We start from the raw sequence: 26,423 nt of genomic DNA, 5'->3' as shown, positions 1-26,423 counted from the left end.
AGAAAGTTTCAGAAAAATGTTTTTTGTTGATTTGTTTGTTTATGGTTTGTTTGTACATGTTTGCAGCTTGTTACTCTCCTTGTTTTTGTTAACCTTATATTTGTGTATGATTCATTATTATTTCCAAATCACATATATGTCCTCCCGTAAAATAATTCTAGAACTAAATCAACGAAAGAACGCTCCCTGATATATGTTTTATATAAAATTAAATAAATTTGTTTAAAAAAATAAAATTTATTAAATACCTTCATATGAGATTGAGTTATTGATTTTATTCCCTGTGTGAGGAAATTGAGAAATTTTTGTGAGTGTTGATTAATGGTTTAAATCATATAAATTCCTATGATCATAGAATAGAAGTGTAACTTTATGCTATGAAGCAAGGAACATTTTACCCGAAAGCTGCAACACGAATTGAAATCGTGGAAAAACGGAATTTTAGTTCAAATTTGTGGGGAGCTGTCAAACATTGCTTTTTTCGCTTACTGGAAAATTAAGTACCTAGTGCAGATTTTAGTAAATTTAACTGAATTCAGTAATGCGAGTTTGGTGTGCACGTCACGTCTAGAAAAGCGCCTACGGCTATGCAGGAAACCTCTTTCGCGATTGTTCTGCGAAAAGTATAACCAACTGCGCATCCATCCAGAACTCAAACCTTCTGCCTGCCATCTGCGCTTCAACGCAGCGAACTGACTGCTCGAAATTTGAGCAAATCGCTCGAATAAATTTGGAAAGGTTACGTCCTTTTGAAAACTGATTTGTTTTCCTGTCATGTCATAAACAAAACGTAATTAAGCTGATCGCAGTTCGTGTAAAAGTTTACAAATTTTTATTTAAATCATTGTAAAATCCTCAAATTAAGTGCATAAACAAGCTGCAAAATGGGAAAAGGCTTCAACAATTACATGTGCAAAAAGTTCTTCCATCCAGCCTCGCGCGATAATCTCAAACGGGTAAGTTTTGCTTTTTGGTTTCCCTCCTTTGTTTACGTATTGTTGTACTTCGTGAGAGATTGATTTTATTTGCTTCTTGTTTGTTCGAGTGTCTAAAATGGAATGATCGCTTGATTGATTGATGTCCAGGGTGTGCAATATCTCTCCCTTAAGACCTTAAGGGTGCGACTTAGTTTGATCCAGATCGCTCGCCATCTTCAAGCGGTGAGATATTGGGAACAGTACCAGCGGAGATCCATAAAGTACGTCACGCTAAAATCAGCTAAAATTTACCTAGAACTGTCACGCTTTCTCTATCGAGAAATTAAAAGTGAGAGTGTGTGCGTGCAACATGGAGTTAAACTTTTCAAAGTGCCATGGTAACCTTCACAACAACTTCATAGAAAGTTTAACTCCATGTTGCACACACTCTCACTTTTAATTTCTCGATACTTATAACACGCAATGTCACACTTTCTCAGACCCCCCTCCCCCCCCTAGAGCGTGACATACTTTATGGATGACGCCTTCGTACCATGCCGTGGATTCGGACGGGCTGGAAGCTGCGTCGGTTGCACCTAGACCTGTTTTCGTGTTTGCCTCGCCTTGCGATTTGACTGCAAGCCTGCAAGAGAACGTTGCTGCTTGACGCGGTTGATCTTTCCAGTGACGCTGCTGCATACTGCTGACATCGGGGTGTCCCACAGCTCAAAAAGCTCGATCCAGCCGATATCGAACAGGTTGATCTGCTTGTCAGTCACATACAGTCATCCCACATATTCGGAACGGTTTACAGATCGGCCAATGCTCAAACAATCATAGCAAATCGATAATTTAACCTAATGATTCGCTTTTACCTTCATTTGAAAGCTTTTCTTGCGATCTTTCGAATGCTGTATCGAACAATTGCAAATTTTAACTTTTATATCAAGCTTTTGAAGAAAAACTTTGACCCTTGAAATCCACAAATTCGGAACACTTTTTTCTTACGGATGTAAACAAACTTTGGATCTCTCCAGGAGTACAGATTTGTAGCAAAATAATGACTTCACACGCTGCAACCAGTGATACTCAAGCTTAGTGATGTTTTATCCATGGTCTGATAACTATTTTTGTGAAAATATCAGTTAAATTCAGGTGTTCCACAATTGTGGGAGGTACAATAACATCCCACAATCATGAAACAGGCAATTTGGAGGCAGTGTTTTGCTGCTCAGGATAAAATAGTCTTGAAATGAAGTTTTTCATTCAAAAAGTTCTACTTTTACTAGTGAAATAGCAAGAAAATGTTCAAATAAAGGTCCTAAAAATAGTAAGGTCGAGAGAAAAGCTGCATTTGGCATGCTTTTGACAAATTATCACGAAAGTGTTCCGAATTTGTGGGTGTTCCGAATATGTGGGATGACTGTAGAAGGTTTTGCCAAATACCTACATCCTGACTTTCAAAACTCGAATTTTCGCTCCGTTTTTGGAAAATCTGTGTATACAGCAATTCCCCACGAAAACAGTATGATTCGAAAAAAAAGTTCTCCGATCGGGCTCAAAATTTTTCTGGGGGATCCTTGGCCGAAATAATTAGACCCGTATTTTTTTGTTTGGCCATTAGGGTGACCTACGCCGTGTTAGGGTGGTTCAAAAAATTGCAATTTTCGTCGATTTTCGCAAAAACCACTTATTTTTAAATCATACCTCCGCGCCATTTCATCCGATTTTAGCTGTCCTAGATGCAAACGAAAGGTGATTAGTTTGGCTATTTGGGAAAAATAGTAAGAAGTTTCAAAAATCTAGCTTAACATTTGAAAAGGTTGTAAGAAAACATAAAATGCTGTTTTTAAGGTCTCGGGACTAAAGATCCTATGCCTGAAATTATTTTTATCGGATTCCTCGGCAAATTTCACATAACATATCAAAAAATTGTGAAGTTATATTTTCGATACTCTGAGATACGATTTTTTGAAAATAAAAACTGGGGTTTTCGACGCGCCACGCGCAAAAATGGAAAAATGACGAAAACGGGAAAAATCGACTTTTTTCACTAAAACTGCGATAACTTTAAAATTTCAGCGATGACCTATACATGTTAGGGTACCAAAATTTTCGTAATTGAAAGGTTTTTTTTTTGCGAAAATCACGAAAATTGGCATTTTTCGAACCACCTGAACACGGCGTAGGTCACCCTAATAGCCAAACTAAAAAATACGGGTGATCGCTGACAGAAAGTTCTATCGAATATCGAGCAGTCCAGTAATAGATCCCTTTTCAAGCATTGAGCCAAAGGCTCTCTAGGCAACTAAAAAACGAAACTATTGGCACTACGCCCCCCGGGGCATGGCCTTCCTCTAACGTGGGATTTCTGCTCCAGCGCCTCTGACGAGACAGGAGAAACCGGGACCGACATTTTACTTCACCATCCGATAGAAGCTCAGTGGATAAGGCGGGAATCGAACCCGCGTCTCATAGCATCATCGGGATCGGCAGCCGAAGCCGCTACCCCTGCGCCACGAGACCCAGTCTCTAGGCAACTATTAAACTTAAATAAACATTCAGTAGACCGATTTGTACAGAGCTTAGTTAGCTTCTGTGGTAACATATAAGAATAGTATCTAAAGGAAGTGAGTTCGAATCTCAATCTTTTGAAATATTTTTTTTTGTCTGGTTGGGTACCATTTTTTTGACGGCGACTGAAATTACATTTTATACAAATCAAAGGACACTCCAGCTGGAAGGCTAGGAAGACTTAAGAAACGGTTAAAAAGCAAAATGCACCCCAACTAAAATGGAGACGAAAACTTATTGCCACCGTAGTTTAAAAAAATCAATGCTTTTCTAGTTCAGGAAAAAAGAGAATCGAACTCACTACCTCTGATTTCTAAACCTAACTGTTACCACTAAGCTAGCAGTTCTGATATGTAAACGGATGATTAACAGTCAATAAAATTCAACTAGTCTACTGAGGTCTTATCAAAGGAAAATGTTGAAGTTCTGAACTGGGTTCTCCGTTCGTTTCAAAAAGGCCTACTGAACGAACGTTTCTTAGAGCTGTTATTTTTCGTGCTGCTGTGTGAACTTGAACGAACGGAGAACCCGTTCAAAAGCATGACTGCTTGAATGGGTTGCTTCGTTAGTCCAGGGTGTGCAATACATATTCAAACGGGAATCTTCCTCTTCGCTTCGCTGCAGGTATGGATGGCGGAACAGCAGGCGGAAGCGTACAAGAAAAAGCAGGAGGAACTGCGGAACCAGTACGAGAAGGAGCAGGAACTTCACGACAACAAGGCGATCCTCAGCAGGGACAGCAAGGACAAACTGAGCGTCAACTTCATGTACGAGCTGCCGCCCGGAATGAAGAAGGAAGCGCGCGAGCCGGAAAAAACGGACGAGGCCGAGTACAAGTTCGAATGGCAGCGCAAATTCAACGCGCCACGCGAGAGCTACTGCAAGGGCGACACCGAGATCCGGGATCAACCGTAAAGGGGTTACCTACTAAGGATTGTTGAGTTCGATACTGATTTTGGATTTTTCTTCGGTTCCTAGGTTTGGCATCCAGGTGAGGAACGTCCGCTGCATCAAGTGCCACAAGTGGGGCCACATCAACACCGACAAGGAGTGCACCATGTACAGTTTGTCGATGAGTGAGGCCAAAAAGATTCATTCCGAGGCGGAAGGGAATCAGGTTCTTTCGAAGAAAAATCTTGAGCAGGGTCTCCGCGAGGACGGACTTGCCATGAAGAGAAGCGCATGTGAGTTGGCCACTGCCCATCAGTTGGTAGAGGAGCCGGGGTTGGACAAGGTCCAGACGGAAACGGACTTTCTGAAGTCGCTGTCCACCAAGCAAAAGAAGAAGCTGTTGAAAAAGCTGGAGAAGATTGAAAAACGTCACAAATCCGAGAAGAAGCACCGCAAAAGCGAGACTTCCTCGTCCGATAGTGATGAGGATGAGGACGAGGACAGACGCTCGTCACGGAAGAAGTCAAAGAAATCCCACCGCAAACGTGAGTCCGATTCGGATTCGGACGATGACCGCCACCACCGTCGAAAGGAGAGCAGAAGCCGCAAGCCGCACAGCAGCTCGGGAAGACACGATCGTGACCGCTCCAGAAGTCCCCGCAGAAGCCACAAACGGCGCTAAACGGACGTGACCACCAATTCCAAATTGTATCCACCATATCTGTGTGTGTATTATGTGTACTGTTTTAACCAACAAATTAGCAATTAGGCCAGGGATTTCTCGTAAACTAACAACATTGTCACTATCACCAATCTTTACGTTTATTTGAAAATTTTTAATATTCGGTAAAACATATCAATTACACTGCGTAGAATAACTTGCTCTTGTGTGTTTGCGTGTGTGTTCATGTTAATTCTCGAATTTCCGAAAGCCAGTCCGTTTTACGAGCGCAATCCTTCATGTTCCGTGACAGGAGGGGGGAGAGGTGCCGTTTCTATTTTGCTGCTGATTATTTGGATTTTCTCTTGAAGCGTGCGAAGAACTCTTCCTCGTTCAGATTTAATCAATTGCGGACCAGCGACGACGACGAGGAGCCCGTGGCCGGCAGGATCTCGGTGTGGTTGCTCTCGCGGGGTTGGTTCTGTGGGGGAAAAGGGGAAAAATCCGTAGTGATTATTGCATTCGATCGTAATTTGTCGATAGTTGATTCTCAAACATGGGTTCAAATTAAAAAAAAAATGGAAAATTTCAAAAAATTCAAAACTTTCAAAAAATTTATTTTTTTTTGTTTTTTTTTTAAATATGTTAAAAATTTCAAAATTTTTAAAAACCTCAAAAAATTTAAAAAATTTAAAACTTAAAAAAAATTAAAAATTCAAAAAAAAAATAAAACTTTAAAAAATAAAGAAAAAATCAGAAATTAAAAAACTTTCAAAGCTTTCAAAAAAATATATAATTTTTAAGTTTAATTTTTTTTAATAATTTGTTGTTTTTAAAGATTTTTAATTAATAAAAAAACAGCCAAAGTTGACTCCTAAAAATTACATTTTTACAAACATTGGTAAAGTCAAATTTCCAACCCTTAAATTTTCTAAAATTTTAAGAGCGAGTCCACGAGCAAAGCATACCCATCTCGCATCGACCTCACCAATCTGCCTGAAATTTTCAGGGGTTGTATGTACATATGAAACTAGCATCTGGTCAAAATATGAGCACTCTAGGTCAACGGGAAGTGGGGCAAATCGGGACACAAAGTTTGAAGGTTCAAAAACGTCAAAAATTTTAAAAAGGCTATAACTCAGGCAAAATTCAATTTAATTTCAAAATTCAAAATGCATCTGAAAGGGCTTAAAAAAAGCAACAAAATGCAGGGAGAAGCATCCCAATTGGTTAAATCTAAAAGGAGTTATTGACATTTTAGTGAAAAAATAGCATAATTTTCAAACTCAAATAAAAAAGTGTTCCATCCAGATATCAACTCGGTTCGAACTGCAGCTTGTAGGGGACATCTGGGACTACCATCTGAGACTGAGACTGCTTTGGGTAAGGCAGTTTAACATATTAAATAGACACTTTTACTTTTAGTGAATTTTTTGGTTGTACATTTTTGCTCGGGGGACCCCTTAGATCAAATTTTCCGGTGATAATGTTATCATATTCGTGTTCCTGAGACAATTTCACAATAGAAACATGCATAAAAATGTTTATTTTCATTCATTTTAACCCTTTAAAAAATGAAAGTCCAAAGATCATAAATTGGTTGAAATTTTGATTTTTGGCGATTTTTTAAATCGAAGCCCGTCTAAAGGCCGGGTTGAGTTATGGTTATGTTACAACTACCTATCTTTATTTTTAGTTTTATGTTTCTTATGCTAATGTTTCTGAAAAGCCCTTATCAAGCTGGATAATCATGCCCTAAGTAAAGCAGATCTTCTTTCGTCATTGATACTTTTTTTAGAATTACACGAACACAGTACACGAACGGGGGAAAACTTTATTCGAAAGACCTCACCGAGACAAGAAAAAAAGTCTTCTGGACGAACTCTCTAAAGCCCGGGGTTCAGTTACAAGTTGTTGAAGTTTGAGTATTTTGGGTTATAAACGTACAAAAAATCGTATTTTTGCTATTTCTAAAACCACTCAAAAAAAATCCTTATTTTATTATGGATTTCGATCATCTTGACTTCATTCGACGCGTATCAGCAAAAAAACCAATGCTTGAAAAGGGATCTATCACTAAATGGGACTGCTCGATATTCGACAGAACTTTCTGTCAGCGATCATATCCCAAAACGCCCAAAACGATATTTAATCGCTGACACACAACGCCTATCATGACCGCCGTTGCTTGGCGACGGTCAGTGTACGTAAACACGAAGACGAAACGAACGAAAAATGAGCACCACTCAAGCAGCCGCCCGAACGAGACAACGTGTACTTTCTCTTTCTCTCGTTTTTGTCTCTCTCTTCCTAATGTATGCTGCGTGGTGACAGGAGTCATATGATTGCTATCATTGGAGAGATGATCGGAATCTCGGTAGAATGTCAAACGAACGCTCGCCATGCGATTTTTTTCCTGGAGGGAAGTCAATGATTGTGTGAGTGACTTTGCGTGGCACTCATTTCTTTATGTGTGAAAAGAACGAAAGTAGAATGTAAAAATCAGGTTGTCGTGGTGAAGACGTTTGGAGTGTTCTGTCAGCTATCACCAACAAAGTCCATGTTTCGCAAGCCCTGGCAAAAACTATAAGTTCTGATATGTTTTAGCATGATTGAAACATGACTTCTCTTGTCTTTATACGTTTGAACCGTTTGTGCTAGAGGCTGACCATAGAAACTTGAAAATTTTAAAAACAGATCCTACCCAGACTGCTTCAGTGAGTATGGAAGACTACCGTGCATTTTTGACTTATTGAGATGTTCTGGGTCATCCAAGAACTCCTTGGAGTTAAGACCGGTGGGTCTACCGCCGAAACAATTTTTTACCACTGATTATAACCGCATAGCTCTAGTGAGTATGGTAGACTACTTTGTTAATGTTTTGAAATGTCCTGGGTCATCCTAGGACTCACTCAAGTTAAGAGCTGTGGGTCTAACGCCGATGATTTCTACTTGTTTCGACCATTGATCATACCCGCATAGCTTTAGTCAGTATGGTAGACTGCTTTTTTAATGTGTTGGGATGTCTTATGTCATCCCAGGACTCACTGGAGTCAACAGCCACAAAAAATAACTCCAGGGAGTCCTTAGGTGATCCAAGACAGCCAAAGTCATTTACAAAGTCGTCCAGCCTACTCTGAAGCTATGCGGGTATGATCCGTGGGCAATACCGGTCGACATCTTGCTAGTTACGGTAGTAGACCCACAGATCTCAACTCCAGGGAGTCCTTGGATGATCCTGGAAATTTCAAAACATTAACAAAGTAGTCTACCATACTCTTTGAAGCTGTGCGGTTATTATCAGTGGTAAAAAATCACTGACCTCCACTGATTCTCCTTTGAATTTTTTTTAAAATTTGCAAAATTTTCAATTTTTTTTTTATTTTTTTATTTTTTTGAAATTAATAAAATTGTTTAGATTTGTTAAATTTGTAAAATTTTTATCAAATTTTTGAAATTATAAAAAATAGAAATTTTTGAATATTAAGAAATTGTCGCAATTTTTCATATTTTTGAATTTTTAAATATTTTGGACTCTTAAAAAAAATTAAATTTGTGAAATTTTTGATATTGTTTAAAATTATTGGCTTTTTTTAATTTTTATTTTTTTTGTATTTTTTTTAAATTTGTGAATGTTTTTATTTTTTTGTAATTTTAAATTTTTTTGTATTTTTTTTTTATTTTTCATATTTTTTTGAATGTAAACAAACATATTTTTTAAAATTGTTTAAATTTTTGATTTTTTTGGATTTTTTTTAAATTTAGAAATTTTTGAAATTTAAAAAAAAATAGAAATTTTTAAAATTTTTGAAATCTTTAAAATGTTTAAAATTTTCAAATTTTTTTAAAAATTTGAAAATTTTGAAATTTTTAAAAATTTTGAAATTTTTAAAAATTCTGAAATTTTAAAATTTGTATTTTTTTTTAAACGATTGGGATTTCTCAACAGTAAATTTACGATCGTAATTTGTAAACAAGAGTGTAGCCCTTCCACACCTTATGCATACTGTTATTCGAGTGAAAGGGATACACTATTGCCCTTTTGAAATGTTGGGCTCCATTTATCGATGGTAGATCGAGATTTTTTGATCTTACTATCGAGAAATCTCGATCGTGAGTCGAGAAATTACGATCGTAATATAACGATCGAATGCAATAATCACCACGAAGGTCTAATTTCAAAACAGCGATCCTACCTTCACGTGAATGTGGTGCCGAACCATGGCCGCCCGCAGGATCAGCATCCGCGAGCGCCGCTGGAACTCCTTGCCCACCAGGATGGCCTTCTCGAAGGTGGCACTCCTGTGGTCGGCGTCCTTCGCGTACAGAATCTTGTTGTGCGAATCGATCCGGGCCTGGATCTGCCCGTCCAAAATCAGCTGCATCAGCTCGTTCTCGAGCGCCCCGACGGACCGGTTGAACGCGGTGGCCATCTTGCGCATGTCCGCCGACATGTACGGGCTAAAGTACTGGACGAGGGCGCGGTTCCGGATCTGCGTGTACAGCGAGTTGACATGCGGCGCAATGTACATGTCCAGCAGCAGATTGTCCTTGATCTCGTCGAGCAGCTTCAGGCAGGAAGCGTACTTTGACTCGTAAAACTTGAAAATGATGTCGCGCAGCTGCGGTTCCAGCTCGAGGAACAGCTTGAACGAGCTGCTCGAGATGACGTTCTTCAGCTCCTGTCTGTCGAACGTGGCCAGGGCGCACAGTCCCCCGTACATGGCGACATTATTCGTGGAGATCATCTCGGGGAAGTCGCACAGATCAAAGTTTGCCTGCAGAAAGTGCTTGGCAGCGGATTTGTACTTCCGCGTGGCCAGCTCGGCCAATCCCGCAGCGCACTTCAAGCGGGTCACCACCGCATGGTTCGGGTCTTTGTCCTTTGAAGTTTCCGCAATCTCCGTAGTTCCTTCCGCCTTGGAAACGTAGCTCAGAACGTGGGACCAGTTCTGCAGATAGATCGACACCTTGATCACGTTCAAACACATGTTTACGACGTGCTTGCCGCTGGTGCAGTAATCGCGAGCCCGCGAGTAACACTTGAGCGCATTCGACAAATCGCCACAGTTCAAATAATGATCCCCCAGATCGTCATGACCGCGCCGGATGCTCTCCTTGATTGAGTTCGCCTTGTAATTCTTCAGATCACAGTCCAGCTTCTCCAATTTCAGCGCCGATTTCTTGCTCTTAGTCTCAACCCAGGCCGAGTCGAAGCTCGGAACATCCTGTGAGCTTGACTGCGCCGCCACATCCGGCAGCGTACTTCCGCCGGACAAATCGGCCAACTTCTTGTGCAAGTGCTGGTACAGCGTCACATTGTACGTCGTGGTTACGTAGTTAATGGCCATCTTGAGCGACTCGAGCCGCAGCGCTGGACAGTGGTCCGCAATGTAAATCAACCGGTGCAACTTGGCCAGTCCCGTGTACTGGTTCGCCACCTCCAAATCCAGCGACGGATTTTCCACCACGTACAGTTCCTCCTCATTGTTCTCGTTGTCCTCGGGTTGGGCGTCCACCTGCATCGGTTCGACCGCGTTCTGCAAAGACCACAAACTATTTCAACAAAACTCACAAAAGAAGTACCACAAAAAAACACAGTGCAAATTCCTGTTCCTCCTCCGCCGAAAGATTACCGAACAAAAAACAAATGACGCACTTTTGGCACCGAAGCAAGAAAAAAGCACTCACCGGGACGTTCAGCTGCAGCGGCATCGCGGTGCGGGGAGGCGATTCCTCGTGAAATTCACTACTTTTGTCACGAAAGCGAACGCCGAAAATTCAATTCACCAAAATCGGCGACACCACACAACACTTTTCACGAACGAAACGATGCTGCGCTACTGGTGCGGATGACAGTCGGGATGGGGCTGTCAGAAAAGGTTGTGCGCGATTGAGGAGCGCGTGGCGCTTGGTAACCTCGTGTTTGAGTCGTTTGAGTTTGAAGGAAAAAGGGTTTGTTGACAACAAAAGGTGTAAATAACTGCACTGCAATCTGTCAAATGTAAAGGTTGAAAATTGAGTTTTCTATGTCAAAAATCAACTGTGGTAAATTAGTCAAAATTTCAAGATCGTAAGAAAAGGTTGAACCATATACAAAAACAGTTCTAGAGTTTTTAAAAGGTCCAAAAAACATTTTGAAACACAACAGCTTATTAGACTGTCTGCAGCGCGAAGTTTTATAATTGGGTCCTAAAATGAAGCTTAGATTGCTGATATTATTGTTTACAGCGATAAAGCTTATTTTTCTGAGTACAATGACCCTTTGTACGACCACAAAGAGTTTAAAATGGATTTTTAAATCAATTTTGAAAAATTAACCTAGCGGTCCTTCTTGACAGAAAAGTTCCTACTTGACAGCTCGTTCCAAGGGGACCATAGTTGATCCATCGAAAAAATGTTGTCTTGTCATAATTTTTTTTTGCATTAAAATGAAAAAAAGTGATCAGAAATGGTTTTTGATCGTGTTTTTTACCGTTGTACATAAAAATTTACATAGACCTATGTAAATTTTTATGTACAACGGTAAAAAACACGATCAAAAACCATTTCTGATCACTTTTTTTCATTTTAATGCAAAAAAAAATTTTTTTTTTACCCAATTGGGTACTAAAGCCCTATGTCAATTTTTATGTACAACGGTAAAAAACACGATCAAAAACCATTTCTGATCACTTTTTTTCATTTTAATGCAAAAAAAAATTATGACAAGACAACATTTTTTCGATGGATCAACTATGGTCCCCTTGGAACGAGCTGTCAAGTAGGAGCTTTTCTGTCAAGAAGGACCGCGAGGTTAATTTTTCAAAATTGATTTAAAAATCCATTTTAAACTCATTGTGGTCGTACAAAGGGTCATTGTACTCAGAAAAATAAGCTTTATCGCTGTAAACAATAATATCAGCAATCCAAGCTTCATTTTAGGACCCAAGGGGCTGGAAACTCTAATATTACTTAGGAATACTGAGTATACTAATGATATTCCAGTATACTTGTTAGTATACTAACCGAAAAGCAATAAACTGTTAGTATATTAAGATACTCTCAGTATATTGGTAAGTATACTGGCGGTAGGTAAAGGAAATAATTAGTATACTAACATATATTTTGATGTACTGGTTAACATAATAAGTATAGCTCTAAGAGTTTCCAACCCCTTGTTAGGACCCAATTGTTTCAAATGGCGAACAGTTTTAAATTTGTAGAACTGGCGGAAATGAAACTAGAACACGGCGCTCGCAACGCGCTGATCTAAATGTTGTTTCAAAACATGCTTTTAATTGTGTGCGTATGATTATCAACACAGCATCATAGTGTATGTGTAAGAATACGTGGATATCTCTATATATCTGATTTTTTTGAAACTGAGTTCTATTCCAGTTCCAAATCGTCTCACGTTTGAAACAAACTCGTCGAGCAGTTTTATTCCGGTTTCAAAATACTGCTCGAAAAATAAAACTACAACTCCGCGTTAGACTGGTTGCAACGCGGCTCTACTTTGTTCTAGCTGTTTCATTTTTCAAATAGAACTGAAACAGACCACGCGCAACGCGGAGTTGCAGTTTTATTTTTCGAGCAGTATTTTGAAACCGGAATAAAACTGCTCGACGAGTTTGTTTCAAACGTGAGACGGTTTGGAACTGGAATAGAACTCAGTTTCAAAAAAAAATCAGATATATAAAGATATCCACGTATTCTTACACACACACTATGATGCTGTGTTGATAATCATACGCACACAATTAAAAGCATTTTTTTGAAACAACATTTAGATCAGCGCGTTGCGAGCACCGTGTTTTAGTTTCATTTCCGCCAGTTCTAAAAATTTAAAACTGCTCGTAATTTGAAACAATTATAAAACTTCGCGCTGCAGACAGTCTAATAAAAATAATGGAGCACTTCCATTCGAGCAGTTTTTGCTTTTTTCTACAATGTATTTCTTATGGAGCGAACTGTCAAAAACTGCTCGACTGCGGGTGCTCCATTGTTTCAAATTGCGAGCAGTTTTAATTTTTTAGAACTGGCGGAAATGAAACTAGAACACGATGCTCGCAACGCGCTGATCTAAATGTTGTTTCAAAAAAATGCTTTTAATTGTGTGCGTATAGGACTTACCATCGACAAATTACGACTTACAATTAGCAAATTACGATCGAGTATTCTCGAATGTGAGTCGTGATATTACGATCGAAATCATATGATCGAGTGCAATAATCTTCACATATATCTCCTTTTAGACAAACAGAAACGGCATTATTTTCAAAACATGTTTCACTTCTGAACTAATGAAATTTTAGCTTCCTAAACACCGACATGATGATTTTCTCAAATGACTACAGAGCAGTTTCGCAAATGCAAATGGGCGAATTCAATTCGCTAATTGGAACGACTGACCAGCTTTCAAATGCGTGCTCTGAAATTGTCGAACAGTATGATTGAAACGTCAACAACAGTTAGACAAGTGCTTTTGAGTACTTTTCAATTCGAATACGTTTCAATTAGCGGACATTCGAAGTAGCGAAATTCGAGTTAACGAAACCGCCTTGTAGAAACATAATTTTGGAAAAAGTTTGTAATATGTAATATTTTTGTATGTATTTTTTTTATTTTAGCTGTAAGTGATTTTTTTTTAAGTTTTCTTCAAGCGACCATTTTTAAAGACATTGGCCAATTGCGTAGAATTCCAACATTTGAGCATTGTAATTCTTGTAAAAATAAGTAAAGATGAAATTAAGACACATAAATTAAAAACTTTATTCGCCAGCAAGAAAAGTGCCGTATATTTCGGATTAAACAGAGCTACGGTCAACACATCGCGACTCTGTTTGGGTTCACAACTACACACACGGTCATGTTTTCAGCAGATTGACGCCACATGCCGGTAGTGTGCAGGATACGAGGAACGTTCATAATTACGATTAATTTTACTAATTTATGAGAGATTGGGTTTATGATTTTGGGATAACATTTATTTTAAACGGAAAAATATTTCAGTTTTATTTGCTTTTGAAATAAATGAAGGAAGAATTCTGGAACAACTTATTACATAATTTTAATTTAGTCGCTACAAATTTTGACTTTTCGAAAAATCCAGTTCAAATCGGTTTGTTGGAGTATAGCGACTGTTTTGGTTGTCTTTTTAACTGTATCGCGACCAAGTTTCATTGTATTGTCATGTCCTCACACTTTTCATGACGCATTCAGCGGTTTTTCGAAAGCGAAATTAGAGAATACCACTGCGTAATTCCACAATTCTTCCTCTCACCCTTTCGCATCATTTTTGCGAATGGGTCTTGTCTGTTTTTTTTTGTTTTCGTTTGATTCCAGACAAAAACATGAATTATCGCCAGAGAAGGGCTCGATCGTATTCGTATACGCTGCGCCTCGCAAGACATTTCCACAGTGATGACTCTGCAATGGTGTTCGTTTCCCTGATCGTCCACTCTACCTGCTCGACCGGGCCTGCGTTAAGGAGCAGTCAGTGCTCGTCGGACAGTCGTCGACTGGAATTCAAAATAAGCACATCGCGTCAACACGGAAACAGCAGAGCGTGAGCGGGTAGTTTGGAGTCCTGGATCTTTGCGAAAAAAAGAGTACTCTAGAAGCCGGTTCCGTTACATTCACACAGCGCACCACGCTCTGTCTACGTGTAGCTTTTCTGTGCATTATTTTCGTCTTATCAGGAGAGAATGTACGGGAGATGATAAGAGGCATTCAAAATTAAGTTTTTTTTTCGAGTAGCGCGCTCTGCGAACCTGACGAGCTTATTTTCAATATTAGTCTGCTCTTGGGGTGCCTGGCTGGCGTTCGTATTTCTAGTTGTGGAAAGGCTGGTTTGACTGGACTGGTTTTGTACGGTGACTTCTTCTTAGTTTTTCTTCAAGAACTGTGAGATTAACTTAAAGCCATGAGTAGTTTGTCGCGATTCCGCTTGATTACCTTCGACGTCCACAACACTTTGCTGCAAATCCGATCAGCTCCGGGCAAGAAATATGGCGAACTTGGGGCCATGTTCGGTATCAGCAACAATAAGAATCAGCTGGTGGCCAATTACGTGCAGAGTTGGTAAGTAAAGAGGATGAGAATCGCATGTTGTAATTTGGGACCTCAATGATCCTTAACAACTTCTTATCTACATGCAGGCACAAAATGAACCGGCTACATCCGAACTTTGGACTGAAGACTAAAATAGGATACAAGCAGTGGTGGCAAATGATGATCGGAGGTAAGACCCTTATGTCCCAATCTCAATATGCTATCAATCAAACTCGCCAATCTGTATAGGGACAACTGAATTATGCCACAGAAAAGTTCAGTGTAATTCATGCTGCCAAAAAACGGAATTTGAATCAGAAAATTTTGTCCGTACTTATGTAACAACCAAATCAAACCGACCGATACTGTGTGCTGGAACTTCTTATTCTTTTTTTCATAATTAAGTGCGCCACACAGCTGGTTCGGTTTGTATTTGTATGTTTGTCTTCTTTGCCTGGCGCGTGCTTCTTGTATGAGTTCAAGGCTAATGCTTATTCTAGCCACACCACACCGACTGATCGCGCGTCTTTGCATTGCCGACGTGGGCGAATATCAATGTTTCTTGTTTTATTTTATTTTTGTGTGCCTTCTTTCACACATTCAGAATCCTGCGCCTCGGGAACTGGTTTGCTGAAAACGGGCCCTGCTGGCGGTACGATCTTCGAGCGATCACCGTGCCAGAATGTTACGCTTCTTTGAGAATACTGCTCACGACTGGATTGTGTAATCAACAATTCATGATGAAGTAGCTACTTTTTGTGTTAGCACAAACTTGAAGATACTCTGAGCTTTTTGGAAAAAAAAACTACAGCTGACCAGCCTTCAGACGATCAAGCTGTTTTAGCAACACCTATCTCCACACGATCGCAACTCGTAGCTGGGTTAATCGTTTAGTAGTTGCTATTTATTATTTGCGTTAGCTCAATAACAGCATAAAAGCATTTCGAACACCCAGGGCTGAATGAGAGATGTAGGCCAATAACGTGGATGAACTCAAGTTCACTCCCATTTTTCCTTATCAGTTCGGCGCGGTTCGTCTGCCCAATGCAATGTGCTTATCTTATGTAACGACCAGGGCACGACTGTTTGTAAAAAGTGAGATGGCAAACAGCTTTATCAAACTATACTATTTGCTGTCAACAATCGTTCATTACCCGTTCGCTTATCTTTACACATTTACTGATGTTACATCTCTGTAATCTCGCCCTTTCCACAGGTATTTTCAACGAAAATGGCACTCACAACATTCCGGAAGACAAAATCGAACAGATGACCGAGCATTTCATGGAGTTTTTCAAAACCAGCGGCTTCTGGCAGCACTGCTACGGCTCGATCGACTTCCTGAACTACCTGAAACTGCAGCGGCACATCGAAGCGAACGGAAACGGCAAAGAGCCCCCGTTCAAGCTGGGAGTCGTTTCCAACTTCGATCCCAGGCTGGACGTTCTGCTGAGAAACATGAAGATCAACCACTACTTTGACTTTGTGCTCAACTCGTACGACGTTGGGTTCATGAAACCTACCAAGGAGATATTCGCCACCGCCATGAAGGCATCCGAACTGAAGGACCTGAAGCCGAGCGAATGTTTGCACATCGGGGCCACACCCGCGACGGATTACTTCGGGGCACGGAACGCCGGCTGGTACGGGCTGTTGGTTCACGAGAAATCCGCTGAAGATCTTACTCGAAAATATGGACAGCTGGTGGATGACAACCACGTGTTCTCTAGTCTTTTTGATATTCACAAGAAAATTTCCAACGATTACATGAAATGGTAAATAAAGTGTTAAAAATAAATGACGCTGTTTAATTTTTCACGACGAGGCAAATTTACGCCAATTTGAACAAATTGTCTAAAATGTTTCAAACAATTAGCACGTAATCGACAAACTGTTAAAACCACTAAATTTATTAATTAGAGCAAAGCTGTAACTTTTTCTTTCTGCTGATGCAATAGTCCCTTTTTATTCTACCATATGTTTTTTGATATGCCTGAAAAAACGCATATTATCAAACGCGGAACAGATTTTAGCTACCAAACGAGAAATTTTCGGTAGTGTTATTTTTAAGCAAAATGCAAGTCACGGCGGAGTCGGTTTTGAGCTTGTCATCACTGTGTTGTTTCGCTCGTCTCGTTATTTTAAGTTTTGTTTTGAGATCACTGCTTTGTAGTAAACTACGTTGAAATTTACGTCACGGCAGATCTTCGATTATTAATGACGATGCGACACACGAGATACACGAGAAAAGGGCGGATAAGCATTTTGAAAGCTGGAACAATTTTGGAATTTCCAAAGCAATAGGTTACTTTTTCACAAATCTCGAAATGTAAAACAATAGCTGGCCTTCGTAGCTAACATATGACGCTACGGGTTTTGTTTAATATTTAACTTTTTCTTCGGAATTTGCAAAATAGATCCAGCTATTAATGTGCTTATGCGCCCTTTTAAAACGTTGCTCCAGACTTTTTTTTTAGATGTATTTATGAATAATTGTACACTCAAACCCCGATGGTTTGACACCAACTGTTGTCAAACGAACGGGGTCACTTTTTAGTTTGACACCCCTTTTACACAGAGTTCATACACACTAATAAACATTTATTTTGGTAGTGTGCGTGAGCGCCGTGTAAAAAGTGACAGTTCGTCACTTTTTAATTTGACTTTGACCAACCAACGGGGTACAAACTTGGGTACAAACTAAAAAAGTGTCAAACGAAAAAGTGACCAACCACCGGGGGTTGAGTGTAGCTGATTGATTTAAAACAAAATAAAATATGTTACTAAATCGGTCAGTGCGAGAATTTGTTAAAATTTTAAAATATCTAGAGTTTTTTTTTAAATAGGTTTATAGGACCTTTTAAAAAAAATCATGATTCAAACTTTTTTTTTGATTTCAAATAAACCTTAATTGTTGTTGATTCTCGAATCTGTCATTTTTGTTTTTCAAACGGCATTCGCCATCAAGATTTTTTGAAGTTTTATAGGCATATTGCCCAAACTTGTATGATTTGATAAATGTCCCTCCATCAATAAGGTGTTGCATTGCAGACTTCTTCCCTAACACGTACGAGAACTTCAAGTGCACAGAACTTTTTGTAAAACTTTTGTAAGGTAATTGATCTGTTTCAGTTGGTAAAATGTTGAATATAGACATTGTTGTACGACTTACAGAATGGGTTGTGCTGCATTGAACGAACCGTCAGGAAGCAAGAGGTAAAAGGAAAAGCTTTTAACGTTTAAAGGCGAATATATCCAAATATTAAACTTCATTTCAACATTTATTTCATGTATCATTACAATAAAAACTAATGTTAAACCTTCAGAGTCTTATTAAAACCCACACTTGGATCAAAGTGACCCCCCGAAAAGTATCCACATTTCCCGAAGATCTAGGAGCAAACTCTGTTTTTTCCACTGTTTCAACGCCTTTGCAATCGCCACTAGCAGGTCTTCAGAGCCATTTTCAACATAAGTACGTTTAAGGTACCACTTTATATATCCGAACACTAGCTCGATTGGGCTGTCTCAATGTGCATGAGAGGTTATGAATTGATATTTTTCTCAAAATGACAGTTGTTGATGAAAATTATGTTTGAAATTGGCATTCATAAGCTAAACGACCGTGGTGCAAGCGTAAGCGTGGTTGCCTCTCACCCAGTCGGCTTGGGTTCGATCCCAGACGGTCCCGGTGTCTGATTTGTCTGACCACGCCTTCCGTCGGACGGGGAAGTAAATGTTGGCCCCGGTCTACCCTAGAGGTGTAAGGTCGTTAGCTCAGTCCAGGTGTAGGAGTCGTCTCTCTGGGTCCTGCCTCGGTGGAGTCGCTGGTAGGCAGTTGGACTAACAATCCAAAGGTCGTCAGTTCGAATCCCGGGGTGGATGGAAGCTTAGGTGTAAATAGAGGTTTGCAATTGCCTTCAACAATCAAGCCTTCGGACACCTAGTTTCGAGTAGGAATCTCGCAATCGAGAACGCCAAGGCAATGCTGTAGAGCGAATAATTTGATTTTTTTTTTTGAAGCTAAACGACATGTGACACCAAGTGTTGAGTAGCAGAATAGAGCGAAGTACAGTCAAACCCCGATGGCTTGACACCAACCGTTGTCAACCGAACGGGGTCACTTTTTAGTTTGACACCCCTTTTACACGGAGTTCAAACACACTACCAAATGTTTGTTTTGATAGTGTTCGTGTAAAAAGTGACAGTTCGTAAATTTTTAGTTTGACTTTGACCAACCAACGGGGTACAAACTAAAAAAGTGTCAAACGAAAAAGTGACCAACCACGGGGGATTGAGTGTACTACTTGTATTTTTTCTCAAAAGTTGTTCCAAGAGCTGTAAATTCAATTTTAAGTTTGCATTCCTATATAACCGAACAGCGAAAATTTGAATCGTCATTCGTCGATGCTTTGCGCCAGAATTAGGGAGCTTTTGATCGCGAATAATGAAGATAATCAATGCTTGCTGTACCGTTTCATTTTCAGTTCAGTTAGTTTATCTGTCATGCGACCATTTCTGTGCGGTCATACCGACGCCAACAAATTCTAATGGAGCACCCGCAGTCGAGCAGTTTTTGACAGTTCGCTCCATAAGAAAGGCTTCATCCATAAAGTACGTCACGCTAAAATCAGCCAAGCTTTACCCCCCCCCCCCCTCCCCCCCTTTGTCACACTTTTCCCATACTTATAACACGCAATGTCACACTTGCTCAGACAACCCCCCCCCCCCCCACCCCCCCTAGAGCGTGACATACTTTATGGATGACGCCAAATACATTGTAGAATAAAGAAAAAACTGCTCGAATGGAAATGCTCCTTTATTAACGCCCGCAGTATTTATTTAAAAATAAAAAATAAACTTCTGAAGATCGAACCTTTTGAAAAAGTACGCTACATACTTGGATTTACCACAGTTGATTTTGAGTCAAAATTTTATGTCAGTTTTTGATCTGCCTGGAAATAAACAAATATCTGTGGCCTGGAACAAACAACGTTTTCAACACAATTTCGACTCCCACTTTTTGTAAATCAGCTGTTAATTACCAAGTAAATGGCCCTCGCTCTTCAACACACCCTCCGGCGCCTCGCCCGACAATCCGGCCTTGCTTCGGTCCGGCTGTTCCACGACGAGTTCAGCAAGCCCAGTCCTCCCACAGTCAGAAAAGGAAACCCAAGCGATATTGCAACAGAACCACGCGTTCCCGCCGCCGGTTCCATCGCCAACAAGTATCAAGTTTTCCGGGACATAGACGCAACGGTGATTCTAGACGTGGAAGAAGAACGGCAACTCCAGCAGAACTTGGAGGAAAGCACGGTGGATGAGGCGGAACCACAGCCGGGCAATGCTTTGCCGAGCGTTTTCAGCGGTATTAATCTGCAGCGTAAGTTGGGGAAGGGGTTTTGGACTGGGTTTTGATTGAAGTTACCCCCGACCGTGTGGGGGGTCGGGTATCCGGGGCCGTCGCTCCGTGCCGTACTTCAAACACTTTGGAGCCCAGGGCGGCGAAGTCCTTGTAGTTAAAAAGGAAGACTCTAGTGGTTGGTACTAGCAATGGTGGCCGACAGCTATAAAGTCAACTTCGTTTCATTTTTTTGTGATTGAAGTTAACGAGATTCTTGTTTTGCAGGAGGCAAAACCGGCGTGTACGACATCGATGACCTGGTGACGGTGCTACGACTCAACAACGCCGAAAACGTCTTTGTGTGTTCCGTCTCGCCGGAGATCAAGTACGTGGATTACATCTGCGTTGTGACCGGGATGAGCTTCCGGCACATGCGAGGTATCGCGGAATTTGTGCGGAAGATCTTTAAAATGAAGCGCGCGCCGTCGGACATCATACCGAAGATTGAGGGTGAAAACAGTCGCGACTGGATGGCGTTGGATCTGGGGAACATCGCCCTGCACATTTTCTCCGAGCAGGCGCGGGAGCAGTACGACCTGGAATCGCTGTGGGCCGTCGGGGCGAAGTACGACCGGGAGTGTAACAAGCCAGCGGAACCGCTGGTAGAGCTGTTCGAGCGACATTCGGTTTATCTGAACGATTTGAAACCGCTGAAGAAGGAGAGGACAACGGTGGACGGGGAGCAAACGTTGGGGTGAAGCGGTTTGGGGTTCGTTATGGACCTGGTTAGCTCGTAAAATATAGAATTTTAAATCTTAACTGGCATTTCAATTTCTGTCTCCGTTCAAGCGCAGAGTTGCTTCCTTCGAAATACAAAAATTTAAGGCTGTCATCGCAATCAACTCTTAAACACCAAAAAATTAGCAAAACATGATCGATTTACGATACTTTATGCGTTACACACTAATGGCTGAATGTTGTATAAAGTTGAAAATGTAAAAAAAGAAACTCAAACCACTTTCTTCAAGGTACTGAACAGAGATTGAACTCACGTGCCGCCGGTTCTCCTCAACATATCCTGATGGTGTTGTTTCCAACGATAACGATTAGACCCTCGTCCTGCAGCTCCTTAAGCGCATCCTCAAACTGTTCTTTGGTCACCAACTGTAAGAAAAACAATAAATTTATAAGCTCAATTTTCAAGTAAGACCTTCGCGACTTACCACTTGCGACGCCTCCTTAATCTCGCCAAACAGCTTCTGGTACGGCAGCGTGGAGATTTTGCCCTTCAGCTTCAGGTTCTCCTTGATGCTGGCCACCAGTTCGGCGCGCTTCTTCCGCGCGGCACTCGACAATCCGGTTGTCAGGATGCCCACGTCGATCTTGCCCGACAGCGGATCCGTCGCGGACTGTTTCAGCGCTTCGCGGTGCAGCCGCCAGGCCTCCTCAACGTCCACCACTTCAACGGTCTCCGAAAGGCGCACCTTGGCGTGCGCTTCCGACAGCCGAATCAGACTCTCCAGCTGTCTCGGGTAGGCGGAGATTTGGCCGCGGCCGGCTCCGACCTTGCGCATGTCGACGTACGCTTGGATCAGCCGCTGTTGGGCTTCCTCCGAGAGAATCGGGTTGATGTGTTCCTTGGCGTAGGCCATGTAATCGCGCAGCACGCTCATGTCGAACAGACTGTCCTCGTCATCTTCCCGCGAGGCGTAGTACAACGAAACCAAGTGAGACGCAAGACGCCGGTCAAACACCTCGTCCTGAGGGTCCAGCACGAGGAAGATCAGATCAAACCGTGACATGAGAGTGTGCGGCAGCTGAACATTGTCGATGATGGTTTTGTTCTTGTTCCATTGCGATTCGGACGGGTTGGCCGCGGCCAGAATGGACGTCCGAGCGTTCAGCTGGCAAATGATACCGGCCTTGGCAATACTGAGCGTTTGTTGTTCCATGACTTCGTGCAGAACGCTGCGGGTCGAGTCGTTCATCTTATCAAACTCGTCGATGCAGCAGACTCCGTTGTCAGCCAGGACCAGCGCGCCGGTTTGCAGCACCAGCTGACGCGTTTCCGGATCCTTCGTGACGTAAGCCGTCAGACCGACCGCGGAGGACCCCTTGCCGGAGGTGTACTGCGCACGCGGAACCAAATGGTACACGTACTGCAGCAGCTGGGACTTGGAAGTACCCGGGTCGCCGCACAGCAGAATGTGAATTTCCGCTCGGAAGTTCTGCCGACCGGAAGTGGCCTGCTTTTTCTTCGATCCGCCAAACAGCTGCAGCAGAATTCCCTTTTTGATGTCGGTGTTTTCGTAGATCGAAGGTGCGATCGTGCGCACCAAACGATCATACACGTCCGGCTTCTGGGACAGCTTCTTCAGCAGTTCAACTCGCTCCGGCGGGAACATGTGATCCTTGCCCTCTTCCTGCTCGTACAGACGCTTGTCGTCCACCTTGCGGAAGTGAACCACGTCAATGTGCGTCTTGTAGACCGACCGAACATGGCGCTGTCGCGGGTTCTCCTGAATCGGCATCGCCTTGTAGATTCCGGTCACCGTAACGCGATCTCCCGGCTGAACCTTGTCCACCAGATCGTCGTGAGCCAGCAGCAGCACATTGTGCGGAGTCTGTCCAGCGGCCATATCATCCGGAGCTTCCTGCAGCTTCACCATCTGACGATCGGCAAACTGCGAACGGTTGTGGATCAACTGGAAGCAATGGTTCGTGTTACAGTGCGAGCACACCGTCGGTTCCGCAATCCGACCTCGTTCCAACTCAACAACCGTGCTGAAATCGCACACAATACACTTGAAGAACGCCTCTCTCATCTCCGGCATTATGTTCGACGTACGAATCACCATTCCACTGATCGTAATCAGCTGGTCAATATCTTCCGGATTCAACGCCCGCATGCTACGCGTCTTCTCCGCGTTGAACGGCCGCACCTGAATCTGATGCTCTAGAATGGCCGCCGGATAACGCTCGAAGAACATCTCATTCACGGCCACATCAAACGTCGGAATCACGTCCTGCGGGTAGCAAATCAACTGCCGGTACAACCCCTCATCAAAGGTCTTCAAGTGGGCACAGTTGATGTTCAAAAACGGCTCCTCCAGCGTATGAATCTCCTCCAACTTTTGCATGTACAGCGGCTCGTTCAAATTCATCCCCTCGCTAATCTCATCCTGGGCCGCGTCCGGATCAATGTACCGCATCACAAAGTCCTTGAACTTGCGCAGACAATCCGACACGATCACGTTCGTTCCCCAAACGACCAACCTTGGCTGGCTTGGCGTGGCCGATTCCGCCTCCGAAGGTTGACTGCCCTCCGCAATCGGTTCCAGCTGATCCGACCCAACATTCACCTGCCGCACTCGTCGATCCGCCCTCAAATCGGGCCGCTGACGCATCGGAGTTCCCCGAATCCCAGACCGTGGCGTACGAACCGATCCCAATGAGCTGGGCGTTCCGTAATTCAACGGCGAACTCATGTCGATCTCGCTCATTCCAACGGCGTTGCTTCCGGCAATTCCAGCACCAAACGGACTCGTGGGCGGTGCCATACCTCCCGCCGAAGAGCCCCGCTCAACCGCCGGAGACGTCGGAACGGTCACGTTGTCCGAATTCTCCACGACGACGTTGGCATCGGGCGCGCGACCGCCCATCCGCAGCGGCGTTTCCGTTTCATTGTTGGAAGTTGCTGAAACAGAACAAACCCAATCAAAATATTTGTCCGTTGGCCTCCCTCACCCCGGGAACCTACTCTGCTTCAGCGGGGTGTTCTGCGAACCATTCTCGCGGCGTCCACGGCTTGGTCGTGCTGGACTGGACATCTTTCAGGAAAATTTTCCGAACAAATCAAAACGCACAAAATGCAGATGGTGTAACAAAAAACTTGAGCTTATTTTATAAGAAATAACTCAACAAATTAACAAATTATTCTTGCAAACAGCGCTGCTCGCTGAAATCGAATGATGTTCGTGAACAAGCTGGCGCGGCGACAAAACGTAAATAGAAAAGCGCGCGAAATGTTTTACCGATTTTACCGAACGAATTGTCAAGAAAATTACAACGCGAACAGAAATTTCAATCAATTTTATCACGGTGGGCCGTGGGGTCCACTTTTTTCATTTTTGTTGTATTTATCGGAGAAAACTCGCACAGTTGGGCCACCGGAGAAGGAACAAAAGGACACGAACGATACGAGTTAAAATAATACTTTATTGTACTAGTTCACAAATCCTAATGACACCAGACCAGAGATGCTGACGTAAGCTTGTTGATACTGTTGACGTCGGGCCTCCTGTCAAGCACGCTGACAGTAGTGAGCCTCCAGGTTGGTAGCGGTTCTGTTGCTGGTAACCGCCAAGGTTCCCAGTCCCAACATCTCCCCTCTTAAGATTGGTAGTGCGGGTCGAAACATGGGAATGCTCTTCGATTCATGGAAGAACGACGATGTTGACCACTACCGATGTCGGCTCAGGAAGAATGGACACCGCTTGTGCAACGGCGAGGATGATGTGGTGATCATGGGACCAGATGGTTTGGGCGGTACAGATGACGAAGGGCTGAACAAAACTGGAGTAAAGATGACACGAAGCATTCTTTACCTTCAGCTTGGTGCACGATGAAGGCTCAGATTTTGCGACTTTTTGTTGCTGTTGGCAGAAGGACTGACATATGGGAAGAATCCAAAGTGATTGAACGATCTGTCTTCCCCCTCGGAATTTCTTGAAGGTGCGCGTGGGAGAGCCACGGCCACGGTGGAAGTTGCCCGAAATACGACATGGAATTACCCGCTTCCGGCCGCAGTCCACTGGCGGCAATGTACTGCTGAAGGGAGCCAGCTGCGTTGGCTACGACCTTGCACGGTGACCATGGATGCTGCTGCTGCTGCTACATGGTGAAGTGAAGGAACCCTCCGCTGGCCTTGAATACACCGGTCTGGACTAGAGAGCCTGGAGCTTATTAGATAACAGACATCTCAAACCAAAAGTACCAATCGAAGCACGAGAACTGTCAAACGGAGGTACCAATCGAGCAAAATCCTTTGTCTTATGCTCGATTGGTACCTCCGTTTGACAGTTCTCGTACTTCGATTAGTACTTTTGGTTTGAATGTCCGTTCTCTAATAAGCTCCAGGCTCTCTAGTCTGGACGTGCTCTGCATTTGACGGCCAACCCGACAAGTTGTTCGGGTTATTTGTTACCTGTGTGTGCCGATCGAGCTTGATCGTCGCCGATGATGACACCGGACATCTCACCTAAAAAGTGCCTAATAGGCACTTTAATCTCACCTGCTGACTGCGGAGCGATTTCGGCAGCTTCAAGCTTATTTTTCTGAGTACAATGACCCTTTGTACGACCACAAAGAGTTTAAAATGGATTTTTAAATCAATTTTGAAAAATTAACCTCGCGGTCCTTCTTGACAGAAAAGCTCCCACTTGACAGCTCGTTCCAAGGGGACCATAGCTGATCCAGCTGATCCATCGAAAAAATGTTGCCTTGTCATTTTTTTTTTGCGTTAAAATGAAAAAAGTGATCAGTAATGGGTTTTAATCGTGTTTTTTACCGTTGTACATATAAAAATTGACATAGGGCTTTATTACCCAATTGTTGACGCCCGCAATAATATAACCACAGACAAACAGACGGGACACTCGAGTGCCGAACCATCGTCCTCCAAAAACGGTTATTTCAAATTGAATTTTGTTTCGGCATCCACTCACCCGCCGCTGATGGCGCTGCTGTCGTGACAGCTCGCCCGTCTTTTCTCAGAGTGTGAGATGCGTGTTTTTTTGTTTTTAAGTTGAGCGTGAGCACGTGTGAGGCAGCAAATGAAAACCAACAAAAAACAGCCTTCCACCTCGAGTGCACCCGCCGGAAGGTCGCTTCATCTGTGGAGAGTTCGAATCCGGCCGAATGCACCTGAACGACGAGAGCCAGCGGTCTCGGACGTAGTGTTCCGGCGGAAACACGAGCAAACGGACATTTACGGGCACTT

The 26,423-nt window shown here is 42.6% G+C and overlaps 5 protein-coding genes across 5 annotated transcripts; 3 read left to right on the top strand and 2 right to left on the bottom strand.

Moving 5' to 3' along the window:
* The first annotated feature begins 766 nt into the window (after nucleotides 1-766).
* On the top strand, nucleotides 767-5,264 carry LOC120422692 (corepressor interacting with RBPJ 1). The gene is made up of 3 exons (XM_039586201.2): nucleotides 767-956; nucleotides 4,116-4,402; nucleotides 4,470-5,264. Exons 1-3 carry the CDS (start codon nucleotides 885-887, stop codon nucleotides 5,062-5,064), a joined length of 954 nt encoding a protein of 317 aa, XP_039442135.1. The 5' UTR covers nucleotides 767-884; the 3' UTR covers nucleotides 5,065-5,264.
* On the bottom strand, nucleotides 5,187-10,913 carry LOC120422691 (COP9 signalosome complex subunit 1b). The gene is made up of 3 exons (XM_039586200.2): nucleotides 10,735-10,913; nucleotides 9,240-10,583; nucleotides 5,187-5,524 (listed from the first exon to the last, which is right to left on the bottom strand). Exons 1-3 carry the CDS (start codon nucleotides 10,756-10,758, stop codon nucleotides 5,447-5,449), a joined length of 1,446 nt encoding a protein of 481 aa, XP_039442134.1. The 5' UTR covers nucleotides 10,759-10,913; the 3' UTR covers nucleotides 5,187-5,446.
* Nucleotides 10,914-14,512: 3,599 nt separating this feature from the next.
* Nucleotides 14,513-16,876, top strand: LOC120422703 (rhythmically expressed gene 2 protein). Its single transcript, XM_039586215.2, has 3 exons — nucleotides 14,513-15,108; nucleotides 15,186-15,268; nucleotides 16,295-16,876. The coding sequence occupies exons 1-3, from the start codon at nucleotides 14,951-14,953 to the stop codon at nucleotides 16,855-16,857; spliced, it is 804 nt and encodes a 267-aa protein (XP_039442149.1). The 5' UTR covers nucleotides 14,513-14,950; the 3' UTR covers nucleotides 16,858-16,876.
* A 3,156-nt stretch (nucleotides 16,877-20,032) lies between these two features.
* LOC120422693 (mitochondrial assembly of ribosomal large subunit protein 1) lies at nucleotides 20,033-21,241 on the top strand. Its single transcript, XM_039586202.2, has 2 exons — nucleotides 20,033-20,461; nucleotides 20,708-21,241. Exons 1-2 carry the CDS (start codon nucleotides 20,131-20,133, stop codon nucleotides 21,178-21,180), a joined length of 804 nt encoding a protein of 267 aa, XP_039442136.1. The 5' UTR covers nucleotides 20,033-20,130; the 3' UTR covers nucleotides 21,181-21,241.
* A 100-nt stretch (nucleotides 21,242-21,341) lies between these two features.
* Nucleotides 21,342-24,425, bottom strand: LOC120422683 (DNA replication licensing factor MCM4). Its single transcript, XM_052709507.1, has 3 exons — nucleotides 24,183-24,425; nucleotides 21,646-24,119; nucleotides 21,342-21,586 (listed from the first exon to the last, which is right to left on the bottom strand). The coding sequence occupies exons 1-3, from the start codon at nucleotides 24,250-24,252 to the stop codon at nucleotides 21,491-21,493; spliced, it is 2,640 nt and encodes an 879-aa protein (XP_052565467.1). The 5' UTR covers nucleotides 24,253-24,425; the 3' UTR covers nucleotides 21,342-21,490.
* Between the last annotated feature and the right edge of the window lie 1,998 nt (nucleotides 24,426-26,423).

The sequence above is a fragment of the Culex pipiens genome, chromosome 3 (assembly GCF_016801865.2).
Source record: "Culex pipiens pallens isolate TS chromosome 3, TS_CPP_V2, whole genome shotgun sequence".
Lineage (NCBI taxonomy): Eukaryota > Metazoa > Arthropoda > Insecta > Diptera > Culicidae > Culex > Culex pipiens.
Note: the sequence above shows the minus strand (reverse complement) of the source record. Positions and strands in the feature narration are given on the sequence as shown.